This window comes from Artemia sp. Qi Xiang Cuo, chromosome 1, assembly GCF_049724085.1.
Source record: "Artemia sp. Qi Xiang Cuo chromosome 1, ASM4972408v1, whole genome shotgun sequence".
Classification (NCBI taxonomy): domain Eukaryota; kingdom Metazoa; phylum Arthropoda; class Branchiopoda; order Anostraca; family Artemiidae; genus Artemia; species Artemia sp. Qi Xiang Cuo.
Window position 1 is genome coordinate 105,312,109 of NC_142794.1, and position 24,986 is coordinate 105,337,094.

Here is a 24,986-nt window from a genome sequence, read left to right on the forward strand (position 1 = left end):
AGATTACAGTTTTCATAGGAGAGACCATCGCCGGCATTTGGAGTTGTATTATCTGATTTTTTCTTCACCACAACATTTAAATCAATAAATTTTGACGATATATCAATGAAATAGTCTTCATTGGAAAATATTTGAAAGTGTATATTTTCCGAGAGGGGTTGTTGGGGATGAAATTGTTCATAGTAGCCATACTTGACACTGACATCAACATTTTCAGCATTGAATAGATTCAATGAGGAACTGATTGATGGATATGATTCCTTGTGGGGGAGATAAGTCATCTTAAGAGAAGAATTCCTTCTTTGATCTAACAATCTTTTTCTGTTTCTTCTTCTGCGGCTTATTGGTCTTCGTTGTTTTGTTTCTCAAAGTCCTTTTTGATGTTCTTTGCTTCCTGCCTGGGAAGAGACTGTTGAGTGACTTACACGAACGCATCCTTGTCAATCCCTCCCCATTTTGTCGAGGTTTTAAGTGTTCATCAACTACTCTTGCTGAAGATCTAATATTTTCCTTCACAGTCTCCTTAAAATTTTTACCTGAATCCCAAACCTGCAGTATAGAGACTGAAAAATTCGACGCAGCTGGCATAATATATTTTCTGGCAAGGGGTAGTGCAGAACGAAATAGCCTAGCAAACCAGCTGCCAAGACCGTAGCCAGACATTGTAGTACGCCCCTTGTAGTAGTCCAATCCAGTGCCTATTTGACGTGGACTCAAAGCGCCGAGATAACAGGCAATATCGGGACAGACAAATGGAATTCTTCTATTGTTCATTTTAGGTTATTGTACCGTTGTCGCTGACAATGGGTCGAAAATGACATGTAATCACAGCTAAGCCTTTTGTTATTGCTAGAGGATCGCCCAATTCACTTCTTAGTGTTAACTGACAGAGTTCCTAATACGAAGTGTTTACAGGAACATACTGAAGATGCTTTATATTATAGTGATGAACAAGTTCATGAGTTGTTTTTCTTTCAAGAACACATAGGAGGGGGACATTTGAATTGCCAACTCTCGACGTTTCCACAAAGGATTCATAGAGAAATATGCAAGAGTCAGAGGCGAAGACAGGTGGATAATCAGCAAAAATAACTTGATCCATCCCGTAAACGGTGCCAGCATTTTTCCCATTGATCATATTCTGTTTAAAGCCAAGAACATCTCTCAAGTTGTCATTGAGAATAATTGTTTCAGTGTCAACAGGTGAGCTATTGTAAATCCTATCATGTTCAAATGAATAATTAAAATGGAATGTACCATTCCGACGATATGAGATTTTTCTATTGATTGTACGACACAAATCCCCCATGTTATCATATTCAATATATTTCAATCCGACATGTGGATAGTCACGAGATTTAAGTGCTTCAACCCATTCATAGTCGGCATAGCCCAACCCATTCATAATCCAATCGAAGGGTATAACTTTTATATCATACACACGATCCTTTCTCAGGATGTCTTAGGTATTTTTGAGAATACAGTCGACAAGAGACACTTCATATGCACCGTCAAATTTGATGGCGGGGAAGAGTTTTGTCCAAAAATCACTTGTCGTATTCAAGTCATTGTAGAGAGGATCGGAAACGTCGGACATGAAATTTACATAGAGATCAAGGGGCATTGTCAGTATCTTCAATACCGATCCAAGAATCAAAATCAGAGTTGTAACCTAGACACAGAACAATTAAATGTTTTTTACCTCCGCGAGCACGTATATTTTATATATTTTCAATTTGATAAATTTCACTCCCATTCTTTATTTTTTGTAATTAAAAGTCATAAAAGCCACCGAGACTCTCCTCAACTTTGGTATCACGTATGCGATAAGTTACGGGTTTAGTGTCAAGGATTTTTCCCACTTTAAAAAGTTCGGTGGACCATAAGTAATTCTCCTTTTCAAAAACATTAGTTGTTCTATTAATTCGAACAGTATCACCAACATTGAATTTATTTTTCATCTTCTTGACAGCCGACGATTCATTGGAATACTGTTTAAGAAAGGTGTCAATTGTATCATGATCAGAATGATGAACCTCCGTTGGCGTAGAGTTGGACAACGATGGATGATGTCATTGATTATAAATCAACATGATTTTATCAAGATAGTGAATAAAATCCGATGTATTTTTCAATGTATAATATTTTGAAATTAAAAGTCGAATAGTTCTTATCAATCTTTCGGCCAATGCAGCCTTTATAGGACTGTGACTATGATAGAGCAGTGTATTTTATTTCTCTAGTACTTTTGCAACATGGGGATTAACAACTTCACTACCACGATCCGTTTGAATTTTTTCATATGTATCCTGTTGGAGAATACTTTCAATGGCCTGAGAAACTTCAACACCTCTCTTTGATTGCAATGGAATTACATATACATAGCGACTATAAACACTGATTGCAAGTATGATATACTTATACAGTGTATTTTGACTTCTTTGAATGTCATCTAGAGTCAGGAGATCTGCTTGCATTATCTGCACTGTGTAACTGTATTTATTGGTTATAGCTTGATTGTCAAATAATCTATGACGTCAATTCAGAGTGTAACGTGAGTAATTTTTTATATCGTAGAGTAAAATTTTATTTCGACCACCAGTGAATTAGTACATTGCGTTTTTGTACCTTAAACTACCCGACACACCAATACTTTCATAAGCACATTTAAGAAATTCAACCAGTTTGAAGGTAAACACGTTGTGTAACGTCCGCTACCCTTTTGTATACTGGCTGTGTGTGGTGGTGATGGTGAGGTTGACTTGATACGTCTTCGCTTTTGTCTAGCTATCAGTGGTGTGCTAGTATTTTCCAAAATTGATTTAAAATCTTCTTCTTCAAGTTCATTTTTTAATGGTGTCAATGTTGTTGTTGTTGTTGATGATGACGATGATGCATGTTCATTAAATTTTTTTAGAATTTGTCTAAGACCAATACGACTTTTGAGGACGTTTAATGTATTTAAAAAGTTGTAAAGATGACTGTCAAATGATAAAAGTCCTTTACAATTTGTTACCATATCATAGATTAAATCAAGTAGATTATATCTCTTGCCTTGAATTATAATACCTGGCCCATTGCTCTCAACTTTAATATGATCACTTTCCAAGAGATAGGATAGGAGTCGTGATATTTTTTCAAGAAATTAGTGGGGGCGTATATTTACAAATTTAAATACAATCTAATCCAAATATTACTTATTTAATTTTGTATAAGAAGCAGTAAAATGCTAAGGAGATGATTCTTTTTTGGGATAAGCAGCAGCAGCAGCGGGTTTCGAGCGATAGGACTTGTGTTTGTCCACTCGGCGAAGTGCATCTTGAAGTAAAAGCAGTTTTTTTATCATCCTCAATATTTTCATTGTCAAGGAATTTACTCAGATTGTTCTCAAAGTGTTCGAAGGGTGAGATAGCGAATTCTAGTGGAGCCAATTTATAGGGTTTTGCCATTCTCTTCTAGAAAAAACTGTTTACAATTCCTGCAATTATTGGCAGTTTAAGTTTGAAAAAGCTACCGCCTGCCTGAAGAAGTCGTTTCCTTTTTAAATTCTTTACTTTCTTTTTAGAGAGCCATGTAATTACAATGGAAAGATGTTGCTTTTCCTGTTTATTAACTACTTCTGTCACTTGAACAAAAACTTCGATCAAATTTAAAAAAAGTTCCGATATTATATTAATAAAATCGTTGTCAATAACGTGTTTGAGTATTGCTTTCCTAAGCGGAGGTTTTGAAGTGCTTAGAACTGAAAACAAATGTCTATTTTCATGTAGTTTCTTCAGTGTCATGATAGCAACTAATAGGTCTTTTTAGTGTTCACGGGGAGATATACTGTAATTTCATTGTCAAAAATATCAGTGACTACACGCAGATCCTCGGGTGTATTTTGATTACGATCCAATAGGATGTAGCCGTAGGGTTTATTAGTTGCCTGATTGTATGCTGAGAGCAGAAATTTGGGGGCTCCTGGATAGATTTGTTTATTGAGAGTTATTAGCGAGCTAGAATCACGAACAACTCTGTAGATGATATAGTAGGTGCAGTTCAATGCAAGTTTTCGCATACATTTGCTCCGATGAAAGAGATTGTGTAGAACCAGAGTAACGGAAATCTGTTCATGATGAGAGTGAACAATGAACAGTTGTAGAAATTCCTGGGATCATTGTTCAATAGATTCAGCCAGATCGTCAATGATCAGCCAAGAGTTTGGTTCAATAATGCTGAAAACATCAAGTCCCTGTATGAATTGTATCTGCACCAATCCCCTGTAGGTGGCAGCAATTGCTTTTATTTTATCATATGACTCCTGCCAAATACTATAGCAATAGTAGATTTTTTTCGGCTTTTCCACAAACATTTTATCACATTTTTTAATTATTTTAGTTAAGAGTGTTGTTTTGCCCGACATTGACGGTCCAAACAGAAACGATCTGAATGGTGTTTTAAATTGATACCTGTTCCATTCAATAGTTCACCTGGACAACTAACTGTAGACTATGACTGTCTAATGACTAAATAATTTCCCTATTACTACTACTCCCTTCAAGAATAATAACGAGAAGAAGAAGAATAAAGAATAATTTTTTCTTTTATTATATACATAAAAAAAGGTGACAATACTTTAAAAAAAATACTACATTGAAAAAAGCACATTAAACATGAATAAAAAAAATACACTTTTTTTTTTAATTTATTTATAATAAAAAATTATAATAAAAAAAAAATACAACATTTACATAGCCACTAGAAAAAAAAACAAACACTTAAATAAATACACTTTTTTTTATTTGGACTAATGTGCACACACACTTGTGAAATAATATCATACACTTTTACTTACAACATTTTAAATTTTGGGGTCCTCCCTCCCCCCCGGGGCGGCCGCAGCGGCGGCCGGGGCCGGGAAGCGCCGGGCGCCGGGGGCCCGCTGTGGTGGGCCCGGGGCGGGGCCGGCATTAAATACTGGAATGTGATCTGCCTTGCACACACACACACATTTAAAATTGCTGGTGATAGAGAAAAAAAAAGAATTAAAAAAAAACCTAATTACCCCCCAAAAAAAAACCTCCCACCAAATTTATACTTTTTTTTTAGTGAATTTAAGTTAATTTTTTTAGACCGAGTTGTTTTCTGTACTCTGTACATTCAACTCGGTCTGAAATTAAATAATGACCGTGTGGTAGTACCTTCACACCATCCTCAAGTACATAGACTTTGTTCGATATGGCTGACCTGGCGTTTTTCTTAGTTATCGCTTTGCAGTTTTAACTTGTTAGAATCGACTCGCATAGTCTGGTGCTTATGGTTCTAGTCTTCGTTCCAAACAGCCTCCATTTTCAAACCTGGTAAAATTATTTTTTACGATGTGTGGGATCACACCTTGGCGAACGTGTGTAATGTATGTTTTGTGTGAGGCCACGAAGTACACATTCTTAGCAGGACCCACAACAAAGAATATCAAATCACTACGCGTTTTAGAGTGTAGAAATAACAAATGATTTTGGGCCTGGCGTTTCACTAGCTCCGGGTGGAGGGATTCATTCCAATTGGTGTAGTCCATTCGTGAGCTAATGTACTCGCCATTTTCCAAATCATTCAATAGATTTTCAGTTTTGACTTTTAACAGGACTGAATCAGTGTCCCCATAGTACACTTGAACTTGTCCCTCAATCGGCCACTGTACGTTGCATACATTATAATAAAATGACAACATGAGTTTCTTCGATATTTCAGTTATTGCACTTCCGCCTGCAATATTTTTATTTAATACGATGTTTCTTTTCTTGCGATGTAGGAGCACCATATTAGAGTCTATGATTGGGAACGATGTGAATTTTGGATCCGTAATGATTCGAGCACAATCTTTGGGGTTGGTTACAATGTCACATCAACTTCTGTGTCATACGCTCTCGCACATTTTAGTGAAAGCTGAATTCAAAATGAGTTTACAGACTTATTTTTCAACCTTTGTTTTCACTTGTGAACGATTTGTGACATAGATATCAATAAACGTTTTATGTAAGGCTTTTGATCAAATCGGAGGGCTCTATGAATCTTTGTGACCTTGAAACCGTTGGACACCATCCATTTCAATAGCACATGATGAACAACGATATTCTGTTTCGGGTTGAGGTCGGCAATTAGATTTTGTTTTGAAGGTACCCAGTGCATACTCCCGTCCTCTACTAAAGATAAATTGTAGGGGCTCAGAAAGTCCCTACCCACCGGTCAATTTATGCATGGAAAAACAAAGTCTTTAACCGAGTCAGGGATTTACATGGGTATTTCACCGTAAATTCCAAAAAAACAACCCTGTGCCCCATTCTCCACAACAATGCCAATGTCGGGGAAATTCGAAACACACGTATTGTCAATCATTTTATAATTGCAACACGGCAAACAGTAGTGAGAAATTGCCGATGGGTAAAGAGAATTCATATCCAATGAAACTGCGTCCGACTTTTCATCAGTGTGCTGTCCACACGGATCAGTTTTCATGATACGATCCCCGTGAAAAACAGACCCACCCCTCATTGATCTCTCTACAAACAGATGCTGATCCACATCGGCGATCAGACCTATTTCTTATTTGCTGATTTTAAGTATCAAGTCCATCACCAAATGGGGGGTGGAAAAATAATAACCTAAATCCAACCCAAAGTCCCCATAGATTTTATCCGTATTTTTGCACACAATATCCAGAAGAGTGATTACGTCACTGCCCAAGTAAAGTTTACAATAATCCCACCCATTTTTACATCCGCCCTTTGCCCAAACCCACTTAGCAAATTCCTAGTCGCTAGTGTTGCACTCACTCTCAGTAAGAGAATTGTAAAAAGCTTCAATGCCCGGTAGTGACACCTCATCTAGCCTCGAGCCAGAGTTGTAATAATCATATGGATATATACCCTTACACGTTAATAAATCATACATTTCATCATCAGGGAAGCGCTGATTAAGGAGGGGGAAGCTATCAAAATTGTCACTCTTCTGTACCTGAATCAATTGACTTAAAGATTTGGGGAAGAAGCTGAAAGAGTCTTAAAAACGGATTTTATTCAGGCACGTGTTGCCCTTGTCAACTGTTTTCCACATGAACTCGAGCGGCAATAGCTTCTCCGAGGATTTCGGTATGATATTATAAGAAAAAGAACAATCTATTCATGCACTATCTACAACACCTTCATTGGCAATGTGGGTCAACGCTGGTCGAGCAAACTATAAGTCGTACTTGGAATTGTGTATATAAACAGGTACGAAATATTGTTTTCTAACGTTTAAATTGCATGACTGGTGTGATACCCCTATATAGTTACTCCCTCCCGATGTAATGTCCTGCCACAAATGATCATGGTCGATCACCTTCCTCCTCCCCCCATTCCCAACACCCTCATCAAATTCCCCCTTGCACCCCCAACACCTTTTACGATTTTTAATGGCCACTATGTCATCTATTGATAGGAGCATAGGATAGTTTGTATAACGAAGGCGCGAAATTGCACCGTTCGCTGTTTTGATTAGACTGACCAATGCCGAGCGCATGCAGTCTTCGCCGTCACTCAACATCTCAACTACCTCCAGCACTTGCATGGTATTATTGGAATCTCATTGCGCGTGAGCGTAAGAGACCCCTATGGCCTCATATATTTTCAAATGATTTGAATTTGACGGACCGCACACGTCTGTCAGCTTAGCCTCGCAGTCCAACGCGATCTTATTGCTCTGCAGGAGCGTGTTTTGAAAATTTTTAAAACTTAAGATCGCTCTATCTCCACTTACCGTCTCCGCAGCCTGGTATCCATGACGTTTACAGTGTTTCATGTGATGCTTTAACTTAAAATCAGAGCGAGATCTTGAGAGACATGTTGGACAGTAATAACACATATTCCCCTTTTTACCCTCCCCCAAAACCCTACTAATATCAATTATTGGATTGAAATGACCAATTGAATCGGAGTCTACGGGTGGGGTGTATAGAAGCCATACCAAATATTCTACTGATTCAATTGAAGGAGCCCGCACTGGAAATAAGACACCCTTCTTATCGGAACGCTGACCCTCTTCAAATTCTGTTTCATACTGTAACACCGAGACACCAATCTTTAAATGTGTATTAGCCCGCTCAAAAATATCTATTCCTTTTAGTCTCACAGGATATTGACCATTTAAAAAATTAAAATTTACTTTGGGGACCTTTGAACCATCCCTACCATTAACTGCCATTTTATCCAACTTCGTCTTAGTGGTATCATCGCACAGAGGTATGTGTGCCGCAATTAAAAATGCATACCTGAAACACTGTAACCTCGTGTCGAAACAGATTCGTAGCCTCCCCCTACACCCCTCCAAATCTAAATGATATTTTAAAAATATATCCCTTCCTCCTTGGCCATCTCTTACAGTAAAATCCTTTTTAAACCTACAAATATTAACAGTTAAACTTTCAATAAATAAAACCAGAGATCCACTACCCCCCTCATTATAATTTTACCACTTACTTTGAATACTTTTATCCCAATTTAGAAAAAACTCCCCAAACTTTGATAAATTCGGGTGTATTGCCAACATCTCTGTGTGCAAGTATTTCGAATACATCTCATCCAAACTTTCATTTAAAAAAAATGTTTTTAGTGCTATTGATGCTTTTGAACTGACCACCACTCCACACGCCCCCATGTGTTGTTCAAGACTGGCTCGAATCTTATCAGTATATGACTGTGTTATGGCTAAGGGATCTGTTATTATATCCCCCGACACTAGAGAGTTGAAAGGGTCACCGAATTTGGCGCTGTAGACCAATGTGTGATGCAAGGCAGAGTTTGAGAGAAAAAAATCCGGAACAGGGGGTACTGTTGCTGTTGAATTACTACTTCTATCTAGAGCATTAAGTGGAGTGGTGGCGGGAGAGAGGGAATTATCGATAACACCACTCCCAGTCTGTTCAAACATATTGAGGGGACGTTGCTTGAGATCACCTAGATCATGACTCACTGTGTTTTGGGACACTATGTTGAGCCATTCGGTGTTGTACTCTGATAGACTTTCGAAATGAGGATTTGGTTCAGATTTACTTGTAACCTCACCTAAAGATTCACGCATGAAACTATCTGTCCACCCTGGATCCTCAAGCATGTCAATATCACAGCTTAAGTCATACAGGCCGGCCATTTCCCCAAAAACATCGTTAAGGAACCCTCTTTTCCACTCCAAATTCTCTAGAACCAGTGTAGCTTCATCCCTGAACTTTGCTGGTGGTGACAAAATTGGTCCAGTAAATATACTTGCTTCATCACTCAATGGTGTTACTGGTGGTGCTATATTTTTAATCTGTAAAAAAAAAAAGTTTTATTTTTTATGTAAATTTGTTATAGTTAATAAAATTTTTCAATTTCTCATAGTCATTGTCCCACTATCACCACCACCACCACCTGAACAATTAAAAGAAGAAGAAAAAAAGTTACATTGCCTTATGTCTTTCATAATGTCAACTGAACATGTTAAAAAATATATTTTTTTTTTTTTTTAGTCAGGAAAATGTGGTCTTATCGTTAGAAGGGTAAGTTAGAACAAGAGAATGATAAAAAAAAACTAATGGTTTTATTCCAAAAATTTTTTAAAATAAAAATGCAAAATATGAGTCCAATTTGATTGTTTGAGCCTCTTCATTTTAATTCTCAATGAAATTTGACCATCGTTCAACTGACGCGGTATGCTGTATGAACACTTGCTCCTCGGCTTCAGTTAACGGACCTGAATCCCATATGTCGGGGGTTGATGGTGCTACCTTCTCAATAATCCGTATTTTCCTGTGTCTTTTGCCAACGGATTTGTTTGAAGTTGACCTGGGCTAAATAAATGATTGTAAGAGAGAAGAACTTTTTTCTCCATCCATATCAACAATTAAAGTGCAATTAAAATGTTGGATGGTCCTTTTTTAGAGCCCCCCCCCCCGGGGAGGACCCTTGGGAACCGGGAGCTTCCTTCGAGGTAGGAGGATCGATACCCTTTCGAGTTGGGGGTATCGGACTTCACAGCACTGTTCAAATAGAACAGCCTCAAATTCCTTCTCGAAAACACCTAAGTGTTTCAATGAAATGACCAAAAACGGGTTCGCCCAAAATAATGTTTCTTGACATCGCTGTGAATACATATTTGGAAATTATTAAAAAACCTTTTTACCTGTGTAAATTGCTTATCGAAGATAGACATCTTGTTATTCAAAGTTCACTTTGCAAGAGACCCACTTAAAATTCAAAGTAGATTAAAAACTGATGGGAGATCTGATAAGTAATGGATGCCTGCAAATGCTTTAGCGCAAAAATACTAGTTTAAAAGTGGTTGTCGACTGTGAAATAGCAAATCGTTTTTGTTTTTAAAATAGTTAGTTTTTGTCTAAAAGTAATATTTGAATTATTTCATTATAAATAATCTTGGTTATAAGTTAGGCGGTAAGGTTTTTTTTGTTATATAAATGCATGATAAGCATTCCTTTATATATACCGCTAATTTGGTTAATGAAAGAAAATGAAATAGTTTTTAGAAACAAATTTTAAGTTTTACTCATTAAAAGCTATGCGCCTGAAAAAATTTACCTTATTTTTGAAAATAGGGATAGAAAAAAAAAATTATGTATATACTTACAAATTCTGACTGGGCTTTTATATCTGAACTCCTTGGTAAAACTTGAAGGGGGTAAAGCTCACAATGTTCAGTAGGTTGAGCTGAGGCATTATATAAAGTAGTCCATTCCCTTTTCAAGTTCCTTCCAGCTGGCATGGAGCTAACACGGGGGTCAGAGGACCCTGTTATTAAAAGATTCGCAGGCAGTGGCTGGTCCAGGTCTTGTGTAGTTCTAGCAGTGATTTTTATAATTGAAGCTGTTGCAGCTTGCACTAATATACCTTCGCTATATCTTGTTCTCTTTTCAGAAGGGGGGGTATTGCACGTGTCCACTTCCTTGAAAAAAAGGGTAAAATTTAACATGAAAAAAAAAATGCATTTTGGGTTTCGAAAATAATTAATTTTATGTTAGGCATTTAAAGTAGTGTAAAACATTTTTTTTTTCAATTAAATAAATATTTATATTTTACTTTATTATAAAAATAAAATACTCATTGTTAGAAATTTAGATTTTTTAGAATGATTTTCAGCTCTTAAACTAAGAAACTCTAAAAGGGAAGCTTTTGTAACAATTAATATACTAAAAGAATTAACATTTTATTCTAACCCTGAATTACCTATCGAGAGCTAAGCACTTTTACAAAAACATCCCTAAAAAGGGTATCTGATCTTTATAAAAATCGCATCTTAAATGCATACTGGCCTGGAATTATTTTAAAAAACATCCCTAAAAAAAAAAGCCGCTGATCTTGATAAAAAGGAAGCTTTTGTAACAATTAATACATTAAAAGAATTAACATTTTATTCTAACCCCAGATTACCGATCGAGAGCTAAGCACTGTTTTTTTCAAAAACATCTCTAAAAAGGCCCACTGATCTTGATAAAAAAAGCCGCCGTAAGTTTCAGCCTATAACAGAATTATTTAGAGGTTTCAGCTCCTAATAACAATAGGCTTCTAAGTATATAAGTACCCTTAGTTCTTGTGTAAGGAAAGAATTTCTTCCTTAACTTAATGACAAGACAATTTCTTTTTTATTATAATAATGAGAAAATTTTTACTCACCAGAAATTGCTTAGAATTATCCATTTTCTATGTAAATGCTTACAAAAAATGTCACTAGTGCTATGTTCAATAAACTATTCAAAACTGTTGAAGAATCTAATTTGAAACTTGAATATATACAAAAAATAATTGGCATCTAAAAAGATACACCGGTTTTTCCGACACGGATTTAACCTAAAAAAAACTTGTATATCATGAAATAGAAATTCAGTTAATTGTGTCAGAAAAAACTTGAACCAGAACAGATTATACCCAACCTGTTTGGTACGGGCGCGTACGCAAAGTATATAGCTTCAAGCAAATTCCATATGATATTTCAAATTGCTATAGCTTCTATAGAAATGGTACCTCTTTGCAAATGGCAAAGTAGAGTTCATAGTAATAGGTAAATGGCCCTGGTAACCCAATTACTTGAAAATATACACACATATCAACGCCTAAGGCTTGTGAAAGTGCATGTGTTCGTGAAATATTATATGCTCTTACTACTCGTTTTAAGTTTTAATGTCGCTCCTTACTTTCAGTTTAAAAAACTTGTTTTTTTTATTTAATTTCTGATCGTTTTTTAGTTAATGCAGCTTTTATTTGCATAAAAATTTTACTTTTCTTTTGCTAAATGGATGTCTTTACAATTTAAGTTACGTAACTAACTTCTATATTCGTATATTTTTCTTATGGCAAAAAATACAAAGTTGCAGATTTTTGCAGATATGAGCTTGAAACCTATGTAATAGGGTTTTCTGATACCCTGAATCTGACGGTGTGATTTTCATTAAAATTCTTTTACTTTTAGGGGATGTTTCCCCCCTCTTTGAAAAATTGAGTAAATTTTCTCAGGCTCGTAGCCTTTGATAAGTAATACTAAACTTAATAAAAATTTATATATTTAGAATCAGCATTATAAACACATTCTTTTGATACATTTATTGACATCAAAATTCCGTTTTTAAAAGTTTGGATTACTATTGAGCCGTATCGCTTGTTTTTTTATTGTTTTTTTTTATTACGTATGTTATTACATATATGAGGGGGTTCTCCCCTTAGTCAATACGACGCTCATTACGTTAAAAGTTAAAAATTCACAAACCCCTTAATCACAAAGGCCTTTTAATTAGAATATATAGCTCTTGTGAAAGCACTAAAAAAAAAACTGTAGCGTAAAGAGTGAAGTATTGACTTGGGAAAGACCCCCCTCATATACGTAATAATTTCTGTTCATTTTAAGTTCTAATATTCCTTCTTACATTTCAGTTCAAAAAACTTGTTTTTTTTTATTTAATTTCTGATTGTTTTTTAAATAATGCTTGGAAATCCGGCGCCCCCTTCATAGAAATGTCCCTTACCCCAAAGAAACATCCTCCACGGACATATTCTCCAGAGTAACACCCTCCTCTAGCCCCCCCCCCTTCAGAAAAAATCCTTCCTGAAAATGGTTGTATACTTCCCAATAACCAATAAATAATGCTGGCAAGTCCGGCGCCCCCTTCATGGCCATTTCCCTTCCCCCATGAAAACTTCCTTCACGAACAGATCCTCCAACATAACCACCGACCCACCCTTCTCTTCCACTACCGTAAAAAAACCCTCAAAAAAACTTCTGTATACTTCCCAATAATCAATACTATATGTTAACATTGGTTAAAGTTCATAACTTTTAGCCCTCCTTCTGGGAACTTCGGGGGATTAAGTCATCCTAAAAGACATGTATATTATATATTCGACCATGCTGAACAAAATGGCTATCTCAAAATTTTGATCGGGTGACTTTGGGAAAAAAATAAGCGTGGGAGGGGGCCTAGTTGCCCTCCATTTTTTTTGGTCACTTAAAAAGGGCACTAGAACTTTTAATTTCAGTTCCAATGAGCCCTCCCACGATATTCTAGGACCACTGGGTCAATACGACCACCCCTGGGGAAAAAAAACAACAAAAAACAAACAAACAAACAAACAAATAAACACGCATCCGTGATCTTTCTTCTGGCAAAAAATGTAAAATTCCACATTTTTGTAGATAGGAGCTTCAAACCTCTACAGTAGGGTTCTCTGATACGCAGAATATGATGGTGTGATTTTCATAAAGGTTCTATAATTTTTAGGGGGCCTTTTCCCCTTTTTTCGAAAATCAGCCAAATTTTCTCAGGCGCGTAACGTTTGATAGGTAGCACTAAACTTGATGAAATTTATATATTTAAAATCAGCATTGAAATCTGATTCTTTTGATATATCTATTGGTATCAAAAACCCGTTTTCTAGAGTTTCAGTTACCATTGAGCCGGGTCGCTCCTTACTTACAGTTCGTTACCACGAACTGTTTGATTTTATAGTTGACTTTTGTTTGGGATGCATGGAAAGAATTAGCCTTAAAAAATAAATTCCTTTAATTTATGGATTTTCTTTAACCAGTTGTTCAGTAAAATACAGAGCATAGAGAAATGAAGGTCGATGTGCAACATGGCCCGCTTTTTAGTGGGGTCTGTCTTAAAAATGAAAATTGTTTATATTATCGTTGTATATTTTACATTTCAGCAATTTTTCTCTGATTTTTCCAAGCTTTTCATCATTATTTTGCATTCTGTTTGTAGTTAACCAGATGTTTTATTTCTGTCATGCTCCTATTTTTTGCTACTCTGACCATGTCATTTTAGACTGCCAACTATAGCGATAACTTGCAAAGAAAAAAGTCCTGCGCTCTAAAAGACTGGGAAAGCAATCCCGTAATGCGATAAGCAATCCGACAGTTGCTTTCTATCACTTCCTTTTATTTCAGAGTATACTAGAACTAATAGATGTGCGGTGAAAAAGAGTACGCTGATATTGGAGGCCTTGAACCATTTATTGGCGTGTTTATTGTTCTTTTCATTTTGTTTCTTCTTTAGGTGAAATGTGATAAATTATGCCTGGTTGGCCAGGTAGGTCGAAAGATGGCAAGCCAGAAACAACACTTTGGCGAAAGCCAGAAACCCGACCTTTTAACTGGGGACCGATTGGGCACCTTCCTGGTGCACCGATTGTTTCGGTTTCCCCGATAATACCGAAACAGTCACCTGAGAAGAGGGTTGGGACTGATGATTATTTCAAACGAGGCCGTTACTCCTATGCTCTTGCCCAGCCAAGATATGAAAAAGAAAAGTTTTATACAAGCCCATTTAGCAACACTGGCTTTCATTATAAGGTTAGTACATCAAACTTGCTTTTGTGTCTTTTTTAGTGAATCCTAGACAAGCCTTCAGTGACCCGGCAAAACTTGGCATCCTATTCATGGTAGCTAACATTAATTAAATTCCATAAATTTAGCAACACATAAGTCAAATCTTAAGAGGGGGAGGGGCTTGGTGTGCTATTTTGGTGAAGGGGTCAAGGTTAAAAGAAAATACGAAATCTATCCTGAATTCTTCCTGTGGGTTTTGGAACAGTCTCTAAAAGGGGTTCAGCGTATCCCCTCTACTTCTTTGTGTAAATATTCGACAATAAATACACCTGAATACATGGACAAACCCTGCGATTTATTAACGTTATTTATTAACTAATATTAAATAAAAAAACAGTTTTTTTTTTAACTGAAAGTAAGGAACGACGTTACAACTTAAAACGAACAGAAATTATTCCGTATATGAAAAGGGCTGTCCCCTCCTCAACGCCTCGCTCTTTATGCTAAGTTTTTTTATTGTTTAAAAGAAATAGAGTTTTGAAAAAGTCAAACTTTAGCGTAAAGAGCGAAGAGTTGAGGAGGGGACAGCCCCTTTCATATAGGGAATAATTTCTGTTCGTTTTAAGTTTTAATGTCGCTCCTTACTTTCAGTTTTAAAAAACTTGTTTTTTTTATTTTATTTTAGAACGTTTTTGAATAAATGCAGGTTTTGATCTTGTCTCACCGTACATGAATAATTCAAACAAAATTTTCATATTAATTTACTTTTATTTGGTTAAATGGCTTTCTCGAAACTTGTTTAATTTTATTTACGAACGTTTTTATTAGTAATAAATATACGTAACTTACGAATTAACTTACGTAACGAACTTCTTTATTCATAAATTTTTCATACGTATATTAAGGGGTTGGTTCCCTAGTCAATACCGTGCTCTTTAAGCTGAAGTCCGAATTTTGTTTCAATTCTATAAAAATGACCCCTTAATCACAAAGGTCGTTAATTAGAATAAATACCTCTTATGCAAATACTAAAAAATCTTTGGCTTAAAGAGCAAGGTATTGAATAGGGGGTGAACCCAACGATATACGTAATATTTTCATTTCGTTTTAAGTTTTGATGTTGCTCCTTACTTTCAGTAGAATGACATGTTTTTTTTATTTAATTTCTGATCTTTTTCTTTAATAATGATGGAAAATCTGGTGCCCCCTTCATAGCAATGTCTCTTCCCCCATGAAAACTTCCTTAATGGAAAGATCCTCCCATATAACCCCCGACCCATTCCCCCTACCTACCAGAAAAAATCCCCCCTGAAAACGTGTGTATACTTCCCAATAACCAGTACTATAAATCAACATTGGGTAAAGTTCATAACTTTCAGCCCTCCCCCCGGAGACTTCGGGGGATTAGGTCATCCTAAAAGACATAGTTATCATATTTTCAACCATGCTGAACAAAATGGTTATCTCAAAATTTTATCGGGTGACATTGGGAAGAAAAATGAGCGTGGGAGGGGGCCTAGTTGCCCTCCAGTTTTTTGGTCACTTAAAAAGGGCACTAGAACCTTTAATTTTTCTTCCAATGAGCCCTCCCACGATATTCTAGGACCACTGGGCCGATGCGATCACCCCTGGCAATATATATATATATATATATGTATATATATATATATATATATATATATATATATATATATATATATATATATATATATATATATATATATATATATATATATATATATATATATATATATATATATATATATATATATATATATATATATATATATATATATATATATATATATATATATATATATATATATATATATATATATATATATATATATATATATATATATATATATAAAAATATATATATATATATATATATATATATATATATATATATATATATATATAGGCTATATATAAATAAACACGCATCCGTGATCTTTCTTCTGGCAAAAAATGCAAAATTCTACATTTTTGTAGATAGGTGCTTGAAACTTCTACAGTAGGGTTTTCTTATACGCTGAATATGATGGTGTGAATTTCATTAAGGTTCTATAATTTTTAGGGGGTCTTTCCCCCTTTTTTCCATTTATCAGCCAAATTTTTTTCCGCAGAAATTTTGATGGGTAAGACTAAATTTGATGAAACTTATATATTTGAAATCAGCATTAAAATTTGATTCTTTTTATGTATCTATCGGTATAAAAATTCCGTTTTTTAGAGTTTCGGTTACCATTGAGCCGGGTCGCTCCTTACTTACAGCTCGTTAGCGCGAACTGTTTGACTGGACAAAATTGATAAGGAGAGTTTTTTTTTATCTACAAAAGTATACCTAAGAAAAGTTGTACCAATGACTTGTACAACTCTAGCCCCCATTTTGCCTGCCATGTCGTAGACCAAAAGAATTAATAGAAATATATGACTAGAAATTGGAAAGTAAAAAAAAATTAAGTTTATTTTCTGGAACATCCTAAATCAGTTTCAAATTTCAAGGATTACTGTCAAAAGTTGAGATATTCAAGTGGCTTATAGACTCGTAAACACCTTTTCCGGGCATTTTCAGAAAATTGAGTATCTTATTTTGGTTTAATGAGTTAATGGTAATTTCAATTGGTGAAAAGCTTCCCATCTTTTATTTCAATTTGCCTTGTTCAGTTTAAAAATATTTCCAAAAGCGAATCGTGTTTACAAGCAGCCAAGGCTACTTACAGGTGTGGACAAAAATGGTAGTTCCTCCCTCCCAAATTAACAGCAAGAATTATGTTTAATTCCAACATTAAAATGGCACTTTCCTGGCGATGCATCCTTTTTCTGTCCTTTTTTGTTGCTGAAATATTCTGCTGACTTTTCAGAAAATAATATATTCCAGTAAATTTGTGCAGAATTTCAATTTCTTGTAACTGTAGAACCAGAATTTTGAGTTTTTTCTTTACGACAAGACAGAATATCTTAAGAATAGTAGGTTTTCTTTTCTAAGGAATAGGCAGAGTACGGTGATTTGTTTTCCTCCCATCAAGAAAGACTAAGCATCAATTTAATTTGGTAGAGAAATGCATCTTGTGTTATTATTTTCGGTTTGTTACTTTCCAAACTATGGATGGGTGGGTTTTGCATTCGAAATTAAATAAAAAAACAAGTTTTTTTTAACTGAAAGTAAGGAGCGACATTAAAACTTAAAACGAACAGAAATTAGTCCATATATATAAGGGGTGGTCCCCTCCTCAACGCCTCGCTCTTTACACTATTTTTTTATTGTTTTAAAAAATAAAGTTGTGAAACAGAGTCAAGCTTTAGCGTAAAAACCGAAGCGTTGAGGAGGGGACCGCCCCTTTCATATACGGAATAATTTTTGTTGGTTTTAAGTTTTAATGTCGCTCTTTACTTTCAGTTAAAAAACTTTTTATCTAATTTCTGAACCTTTTTGAGTTAATGCAGCTTTTATTTTGGCTCACTGTACATGAACAATCAACACAAAATTTGTCTTAATTTTACTTTTTTTTTGGCTAAATGGCTTTCTCGAAATTTGCCTCCATTCCGAAATCAAAATCCGAAATCTGCCCTCCAATTTTTTTGGTCACTTAAAAAGGGCACTAGAACTTTTAATTTCTGTTTCAATGAGCACTCTCACGATATTCTAGGACTACTGGGTTGATATGATCGCCCCTGGAAAAAAAAATCCGTGAGTAGAGATGCCCCTATTGATCCGACGAGTCACCCCTGCTGCCACCTATAACTTTTTTTACATAATTCATGGATGGTTATGTGTGTTGGTCGATTTATTTGATGTTTTTCATGGATGTTTTATGGTTTTTGTCAGTGAGAATTTGAAAAAACAGGAACTTTGTCAAATTTTTGTATGTTCTTATGGTTTTTGTCAGTGAGAATTTGAAAAAACAGGAACTTTGTCACATTTATGTCTGTTTTCTTGAATGTTTTATGGATTTTGTCAGTGAGAATTTGAAAAACAGGAATTTTGTCACTTTCAAAGATTATAGAGTCATTAACCAAATCGTTTCCGGGCAAAGTTAATGACACTTCCTTCCTGTTGTTGTTCGAGGCAAAGTTAATGACACTTCCTTCCTGTTGTTGTTCAAGCCAAATGTTATGAGTTTCCGGGGAACACCTGTGCTGTCAGTCATTAATCAAATTGTTTCCGGGCAAGGTTTAATTAATGTCTGACAGATGACGTAAAGTTAATTAACGTATTTGGAGTTTTACGAAGAGAATGTCTCCGGGCAAAGTTTAGATCACACATGACAGATGATGTCATGATTGATTGATTGACATGAAAGGGGTATTAATTTGTTGTTTCTAATGAGAATTGACTCCCGAGCGAATGTTTTGATCTTAGCAATGAAGAGATTGTTTCACGAAAGGGTTTCTTTGTAATTTTAAATGTGGAAGCACAGAGATGCCAAACAAGAGGAACTCGCTGAAATTACTTTTAGGGATGATTTTGACGAAACCGTTTTAGCCATTTTATGGAATTATTTCGGCAAAACAGTTAGAGGCATTATAATAGATGATTTTAGAAAAGGTTTTAGAAGAGAATTTAATGGTAAAATTCCGTGCTCGTTATAATACACAAGTTCCATTTGAACAGTGTTGTGAGGTTCTCTACCCCAACCCCAAAGGGTTCCAAAACTCCCCCCCCCAACCCCAACGAACCCCCCCGTCCGCAAAGGCTCGCAGGACTTCCAAAGGGCCCCCGGCGCCCCCAAAGGCTCCTGAGCCCCCATTATAATACTTTTTAAGGCTTTATTATATCTTTTCAGAACAAATTATTATTTTAGGGAGTTATTTCGGTGAAACAGTTAGAGACGTTTTAAAATATGATTTTTGAAGAGATTTTAGAAGAGAATTTGATGGTGAAACTCTGTGGTCGTTATAATACACAAGTTCCATTTGAACAGTGTTGTGAGGTCCTCTACCCCAACCCCATAGGGTTCCAATCCCCCTACCCCAACCCCGAAGGAAGCCCCGGTACTCAAAGGTCCCCCAAGCTCCCAAAGGGCCCTCAGACCCCCAAAGGCCCCCCCAGACCCCCAAAGGCCCCCCCAGACCCCCAAAGGCCCTCCCCGGGCCCCCAAAGGCCCATCGAGCTCCCAAAAGACCACCGGGGTCCCAAAGGCCTTCACCCAGTCCTCAAATGTCCCCCAGGCTCCCAACTGGCCCCCGGACCCCAAAAGGCCCTCCCCCGGTCCCCAAAGGTCCACCGGGCTCCCAAAGGACCAATCGGCACTCAAGGGCCCCCAGACCCCCAAAGGCCCGCCCCGGGCCCCCCAAAGACCCTCCCCCCGGTCCCCAAAGGTCCACCGGGCTCCCAAAGCACCGATTGGTCCTCAAGGGCCTCCAGACCCCCAAAGGCTCTCCCCGGGCTCCCAAAGGACCACCCAGCCCTTGCTTTAGTTTTTGTTAAAAGTACAGAATGTTTTAGCTTAGAGTCTTAACTTAGAGTTTTTGTTGAAGTTCTAGTTTAGTTTAATTTTAGTTAAGAGTTTGATGTTTTACCTTTGAGTTTCAGTTGGAGTTTTAGTTTGGTTTAGTTAAGAGTTTGTAGTTTTAGCTTAGAGTCTTAGCTTAGAGTTTAAGTTAGAGTTATTGTGTAGTTTAGTTTTAGTTAAGAGTTTAGAGTTTTACCTTAGAGTCTTAGCTTAGAGTTTAAGTTAGAGTGGAAGTTTAGTTTAGTTACAGTTAAGAATTTAGAGTTTTAGCTTAGAGTAATAGCCTAGAGTTTTACTTAAAGTTATAGTTTGGCTAAGTTTTAGTTAAGAGTTTTGAGTTTTAGCTTAGAGTCTTAGCTTAGAGTTTTTTTTTGTTAGAGTTCTAGTTTAGTTTAATTTTAGTTAAGAGTTTGATGTCTTACCTTTGAGTTTCAGTTAGAGTTCTAGTTTAGTTTAGTTTTAGTTAAGAGTTTAGAGTTTTTAGCTTAGAGTCTTAGCTTAGATTTTTTGTTGAAGTTCTAGTTTAGTTTAGTTTTATTTAATATTTTAGAGTTTTAGCTTAGAGTCTTAGCTTAGAGTTTTTGTTAGAGTTCTAGTTTATTCTAATTCTAGTTTAGAGTTTGATGTTTTAAAAATGAGTGTCTGTTCTAGCTGTAGTTTAGTTTAGTTATATTTAAGAGTTTAGAGTTTTTAGCTTAGAGTATTAGCTTAGAGTTTTTGCCGAATTTATGGTTTTGTGAAGTTGTAGTTTCGAGTTTTATATTCCATTCATATATAAGAGTTTTTTGTTATAGTTATATCTTAGTTTAATTTTAGTTTAGAGTTTAGAGTTTTAGCTTAGTCTTAGCTTAGAGTTTTTTTTTGTTAGAGTTCTAGTTTAGTTTAATTTTAGTTAAGAGTTTGATTTTTATACCTTTGAGTTTAAGTTAGAGTTTTAGTTTATTTTTATTTAATAGTTTGGTGTTTTACCTTAGAGTCTTAGCTTATAGTTTTAATTTGAGTTATAGTTTAGTTTAGTTTTAGTTAAGATTTTATAATTTTAGCTTAGAGTTTTTTTTGTTAGAGTTCTAGTTAAGTTTAATTTTTTATAATAGTCTGAGTTTTTAACTCTGAGTTTCAGTTAGACTTCTAGTTTAGTTATAGTTAAGAGTTTGGTGTTTTACCTTAATGTCTTAGCTTAGACTTTTTTGTTATAGCTCTAGTTTAGTTTAGTTTTGGTTAAGAGTATAGAATTTTAGCTTATAGTCTTAGCTTAGAGTTTTTTTTTTAGAGTTCTAGTTTATTTAATTTTAGTTAAGAGTTTAGAGTTTTTGTTGAAGTTTTATTTTATTTTAGTTTTAGTTAATAGTTTAGAGTTTTAGCTTAGAGTCTTAGCCTAGAGTTTTTGTTAGAGTTGAAGTTTAGTTTATTAATAGTTAAGAGTTTAGAGTTTTAGCATAGAGTCTTAGCTTAGAGTTTTATGTTAGAGTTCTAATTTATTTTAGTTCTAGTTAAGAGCTTAGAGTTTTTAGCTGAGAGTCTTAGCTTAGAGTTTTTATTGAAGTTCTAGTTTAGTTTAGTTTTAGTTAATAATTTAGAGTTTTATATTATAGTATTAGATTAGAGTTTTTGTTAGAGTTTTAGTTTAGTTTAGTAATAGTTAATAGTTTAGAGTTTTATCATAGAGACTTAGCTTATATTTTTTTTTATATTTCTATTTTAGTTTACATATAGTTAAGATTTTGGAGTTTTACCATAGAGACCTAGCTTATAATTTTAGTTTAGTTTAGTTTTAGTTAAAAGTTTAGAGTTTTTTAGCTTAGAGTCTTAGTTTAGAGTTTTTGTTAGAGTTCTAGTTTAGTTTAGTTTTAGTTAAGAGTTTTATCTTTTAACTTAGAGTTTTTGTTGAAGTTCTAGTGTAGTTTAGTTTCAGATAAGAGTTTAGAATTTTAGCATAGAGTCTTAGCTGAGAGTTTTTTGTTAGAGTTCTAGTTTATTTTATTTTTAGTTAAGACTTTATATTTTTTATATGAGAGTCATATCATAGAGTTTTTGTCGAAGTTCTAGTTTAGTTCAGTTTTGGTTAAGAGTTTAGAGTTTCAGCTTAGAGTCTTAGCTTAGAGTTTTTTTTAGAGTTGAAGTTTAGTTTAGTTATAGTTAAGATTTTAGAGTTTTAGCTTAGAGTCTTATCTTAGAGTTTTTGTTAGAGTTCTAGTTTAGTTTAGATATAGTTAAGACTTTGGAGTTTTACCCTAGGGACTTAGCTTAGAGTCTTAGTTTAGTTTAGTTTCAGTTAAGAGTTTAGAGTTTTTTAGCTTAGAATCTTAGCTTAGAGTTTTTGTTAGAGTTCTAGTTTAGTTTAGTTATAGTTAAGAGTTTGGTGTTTTACCATAGAGACTTAGCTTAGAGTTTTATTTTATTTTAGTTTTAGTTAAGAGTTTATAGTTTTAGATTAGATTCTTAGCTAAGAGTTTTTGTTAGATTTCTATTTTATTTTAGTTTTATTTAGGAGCTTAGAGTTTTATCATAGATTCTTATCTAAGAGTTTTTGTTAGAGTTCTAGTTTAGTTTAGTTTTAGTTAAGAGTTTAGTGTTTTTAGCTTAGAGTCTTAGTTTTAAGATTTTTGTTGAAGTTCTAGTTTAGCTTAGACTTTTAGCTTAGACATGGAGTTTTAATTAGAGTTCTAGTTTAGTTTAGTTTTAGTTGATAATTTGGAGTTTTAGCTTATATCCTTATATTATAGTTTTGGTTATATTTCTAGTTTATTTTAGTTTTAGTTAAGAGTTTAGAGTTTTAGCTTAGAGTATTAGCTTAGAGTTTTTGTTATAGTTCTAGTTTAGTTTAGTTATAGTTAAGAGTTTGGTGTTTTACCCTAGAGACCTAGCTTAGAGTTTTAGGCTAGTTTAGTTTTACTTAAGAGTTTAGAGTTTTAGCTTATGATCTCAGCTTAGAGTTTTTGCTAGAGTTCTAGTTTAGTTTAGTTTTAGTTAAGAGTTTATTGTTTTTAGCTTAGAGTCTTAGTTTAGAGTTTTTGTTGAAGTTCTAGTTTAGTTTAGTTTTAGTTTAGAGTTTTAGCTTAGACTTAGAGTTTTATTTAGAGTTCCAGTTTAGTTTAGTGAGCTAAGAGTTCAGAGTTTTATATTATAGTCATATCTTAGAGTTTTTTTTAGGGTTCTAATTTAGTTTAGTTTAAGTTAAGAGTTTAGAGTTTTAACATAGAGTCTTAGCTTGGAGTTGTTGTTAGAGTTGCAGTTTAGTTTAGTTACTTTTAAGAATTTAGAGTTTGCTTAGAGTCGTAGCTTAGAGTTTTACTTTAAGTTATAGTTTGGTTAAGTTTTAGTTAAGAGTTTCTAGTTTTATCTCAGTTTTAGATTAGAGTTTTTGATAGAGTTATAGTTTAGTTTATTTTTAGTTAAGAGTTTAGAGTTTTAACTTAGAGTCATAGCTTAGAATTTTTGTTAGAGTTCTAGTTTAGTTTAATTTTAGTTAAGAATTTGATATTTTACCTTTGAGTTTCAGTTAGAGTTCTAGTTTAGTTTACTTATAGTTAAGAGTTTAGCGTTTTAACTTGGAGTCTTAGCTTAGAGTTTTAGTTAGAGTTGTATTTTTGTTCAGTTATAGTTAAGAGTTTAGAACTTTAGCTTAGAGTTTTAGTTCAGAGTCTTCGTTAGAATTCAAGTTTATTTTAGTTTTAGTTAATAGTTTGTAGTTTTAAATTTGAGTTTCAGTTAGAGTTATATTTTAGTTTAGTTTTAGATAAGAGTTTAAGAGTTTTTAGCTTAGAGTCTTAGCTTAGAGGTTTTGTTGAAGTTCTAGTTTAGTCTAGTTTTAGTTAATATACTAGAGTTTTTTTTAGATTTATAGTTTAGTTTAATTTTATTTAAGAGTTTATAGTTTTAGTTTAGAGTTTTTTTTTTATATTTCTATTTTATTTTAGTTTTAGTTAAGAGTTTTATTTTTTTTCTAACTTTTAGTTTCAATTAGAGTTCTAGTTTAGTTTTAGTTAAGAGTTTGGTTGTTTTACCTTAGATTTTCTGTTAGAGTTCTAGTTTAGTTTTAGTTAAGAGTTTAGGATTTTAACTTAGAGTCCTAGCTTAGAGTTTTTTTTGTTAGGGTTCTAGTTTATTTTAATTCTAGTTAAGAGTTTAATTTTTTACCGCTGAGTTGCAGTTAAAGCTCTAGTTTAGTTTTAGTTAAGAGTTTGGTGTTTTACCTTAGAGTCTTAGCTTAGAGTTTTTAGTTAGAGTTCTAGTTTAGTTTAGTTTTGGTTAAGACTTTAGAATTTCAGCTTAGAGTCTTAGCTTAGAGTTTTTTTAGAGTTCTAGTTTATTTTAGTTTTAGTTAAGAGTTTAGTTTTTACCATAGAGTCTTAGCTTAGAGTTTTTGTTGAAGTTTTAGTTTATTTTAGTTTTAGTTAATAGTTTAGAGTTTTAGCTTAGAGTCTTAGCTTGGAGTTTTTGGTAGAGTTGAAGTTTAGTTTAGTTATAGTTAATAGTTTGGTGTTCTAACGTAGACTCATAGCTTAGAGTTTTAGTTAGAGTTCTAGTTTAGTTTAGTTTTATTTGAGAGTTTAGAATTTAATATTAGACTCTTAGCTCAAATTTTTTTTTAGATTTCTATTTTAGTTTAGTTTTATTAAAGAGTTTAGAGATTTTAGCTTAGATTAATATCTTAGAGTTTTTTTTGAATCTATAGTTTCGTTTATTTTTAGATAATAG

General features: G+C 34.3%; 1 protein-coding gene and 1 pseudogene across 2 annotated transcripts in view; one reads left to right on the top strand and one right to left on the bottom strand.

The window, feature by feature from the left end:
- The window catches only part of LOC148957060 (signal recognition particle receptor subunit alpha homolog), a 394,596-nt pseudogene that overhangs the window by 158,838 nt on the left and 210,772 nt on the right, over positions 1-24,986 (bottom strand). The window lies entirely within an intron of this gene.
- Positions 14,461-24,986, top strand: part of LOC148957065 (uncharacterized) — a 69,209-nt gene continuing 58,683 nt past the window's right edge. Inside the window, exon 1 of the mRNA XM_089097909.1 lies at positions 14,461-14,853. Coding sequence (XP_088954035.1) covers positions 14,575-14,853 — 279 coding nt within the window. The 5' untranslated portion in view covers positions 14,461-14,574. The remainder of the gene's footprint in view (positions 14,854-24,986) is intronic.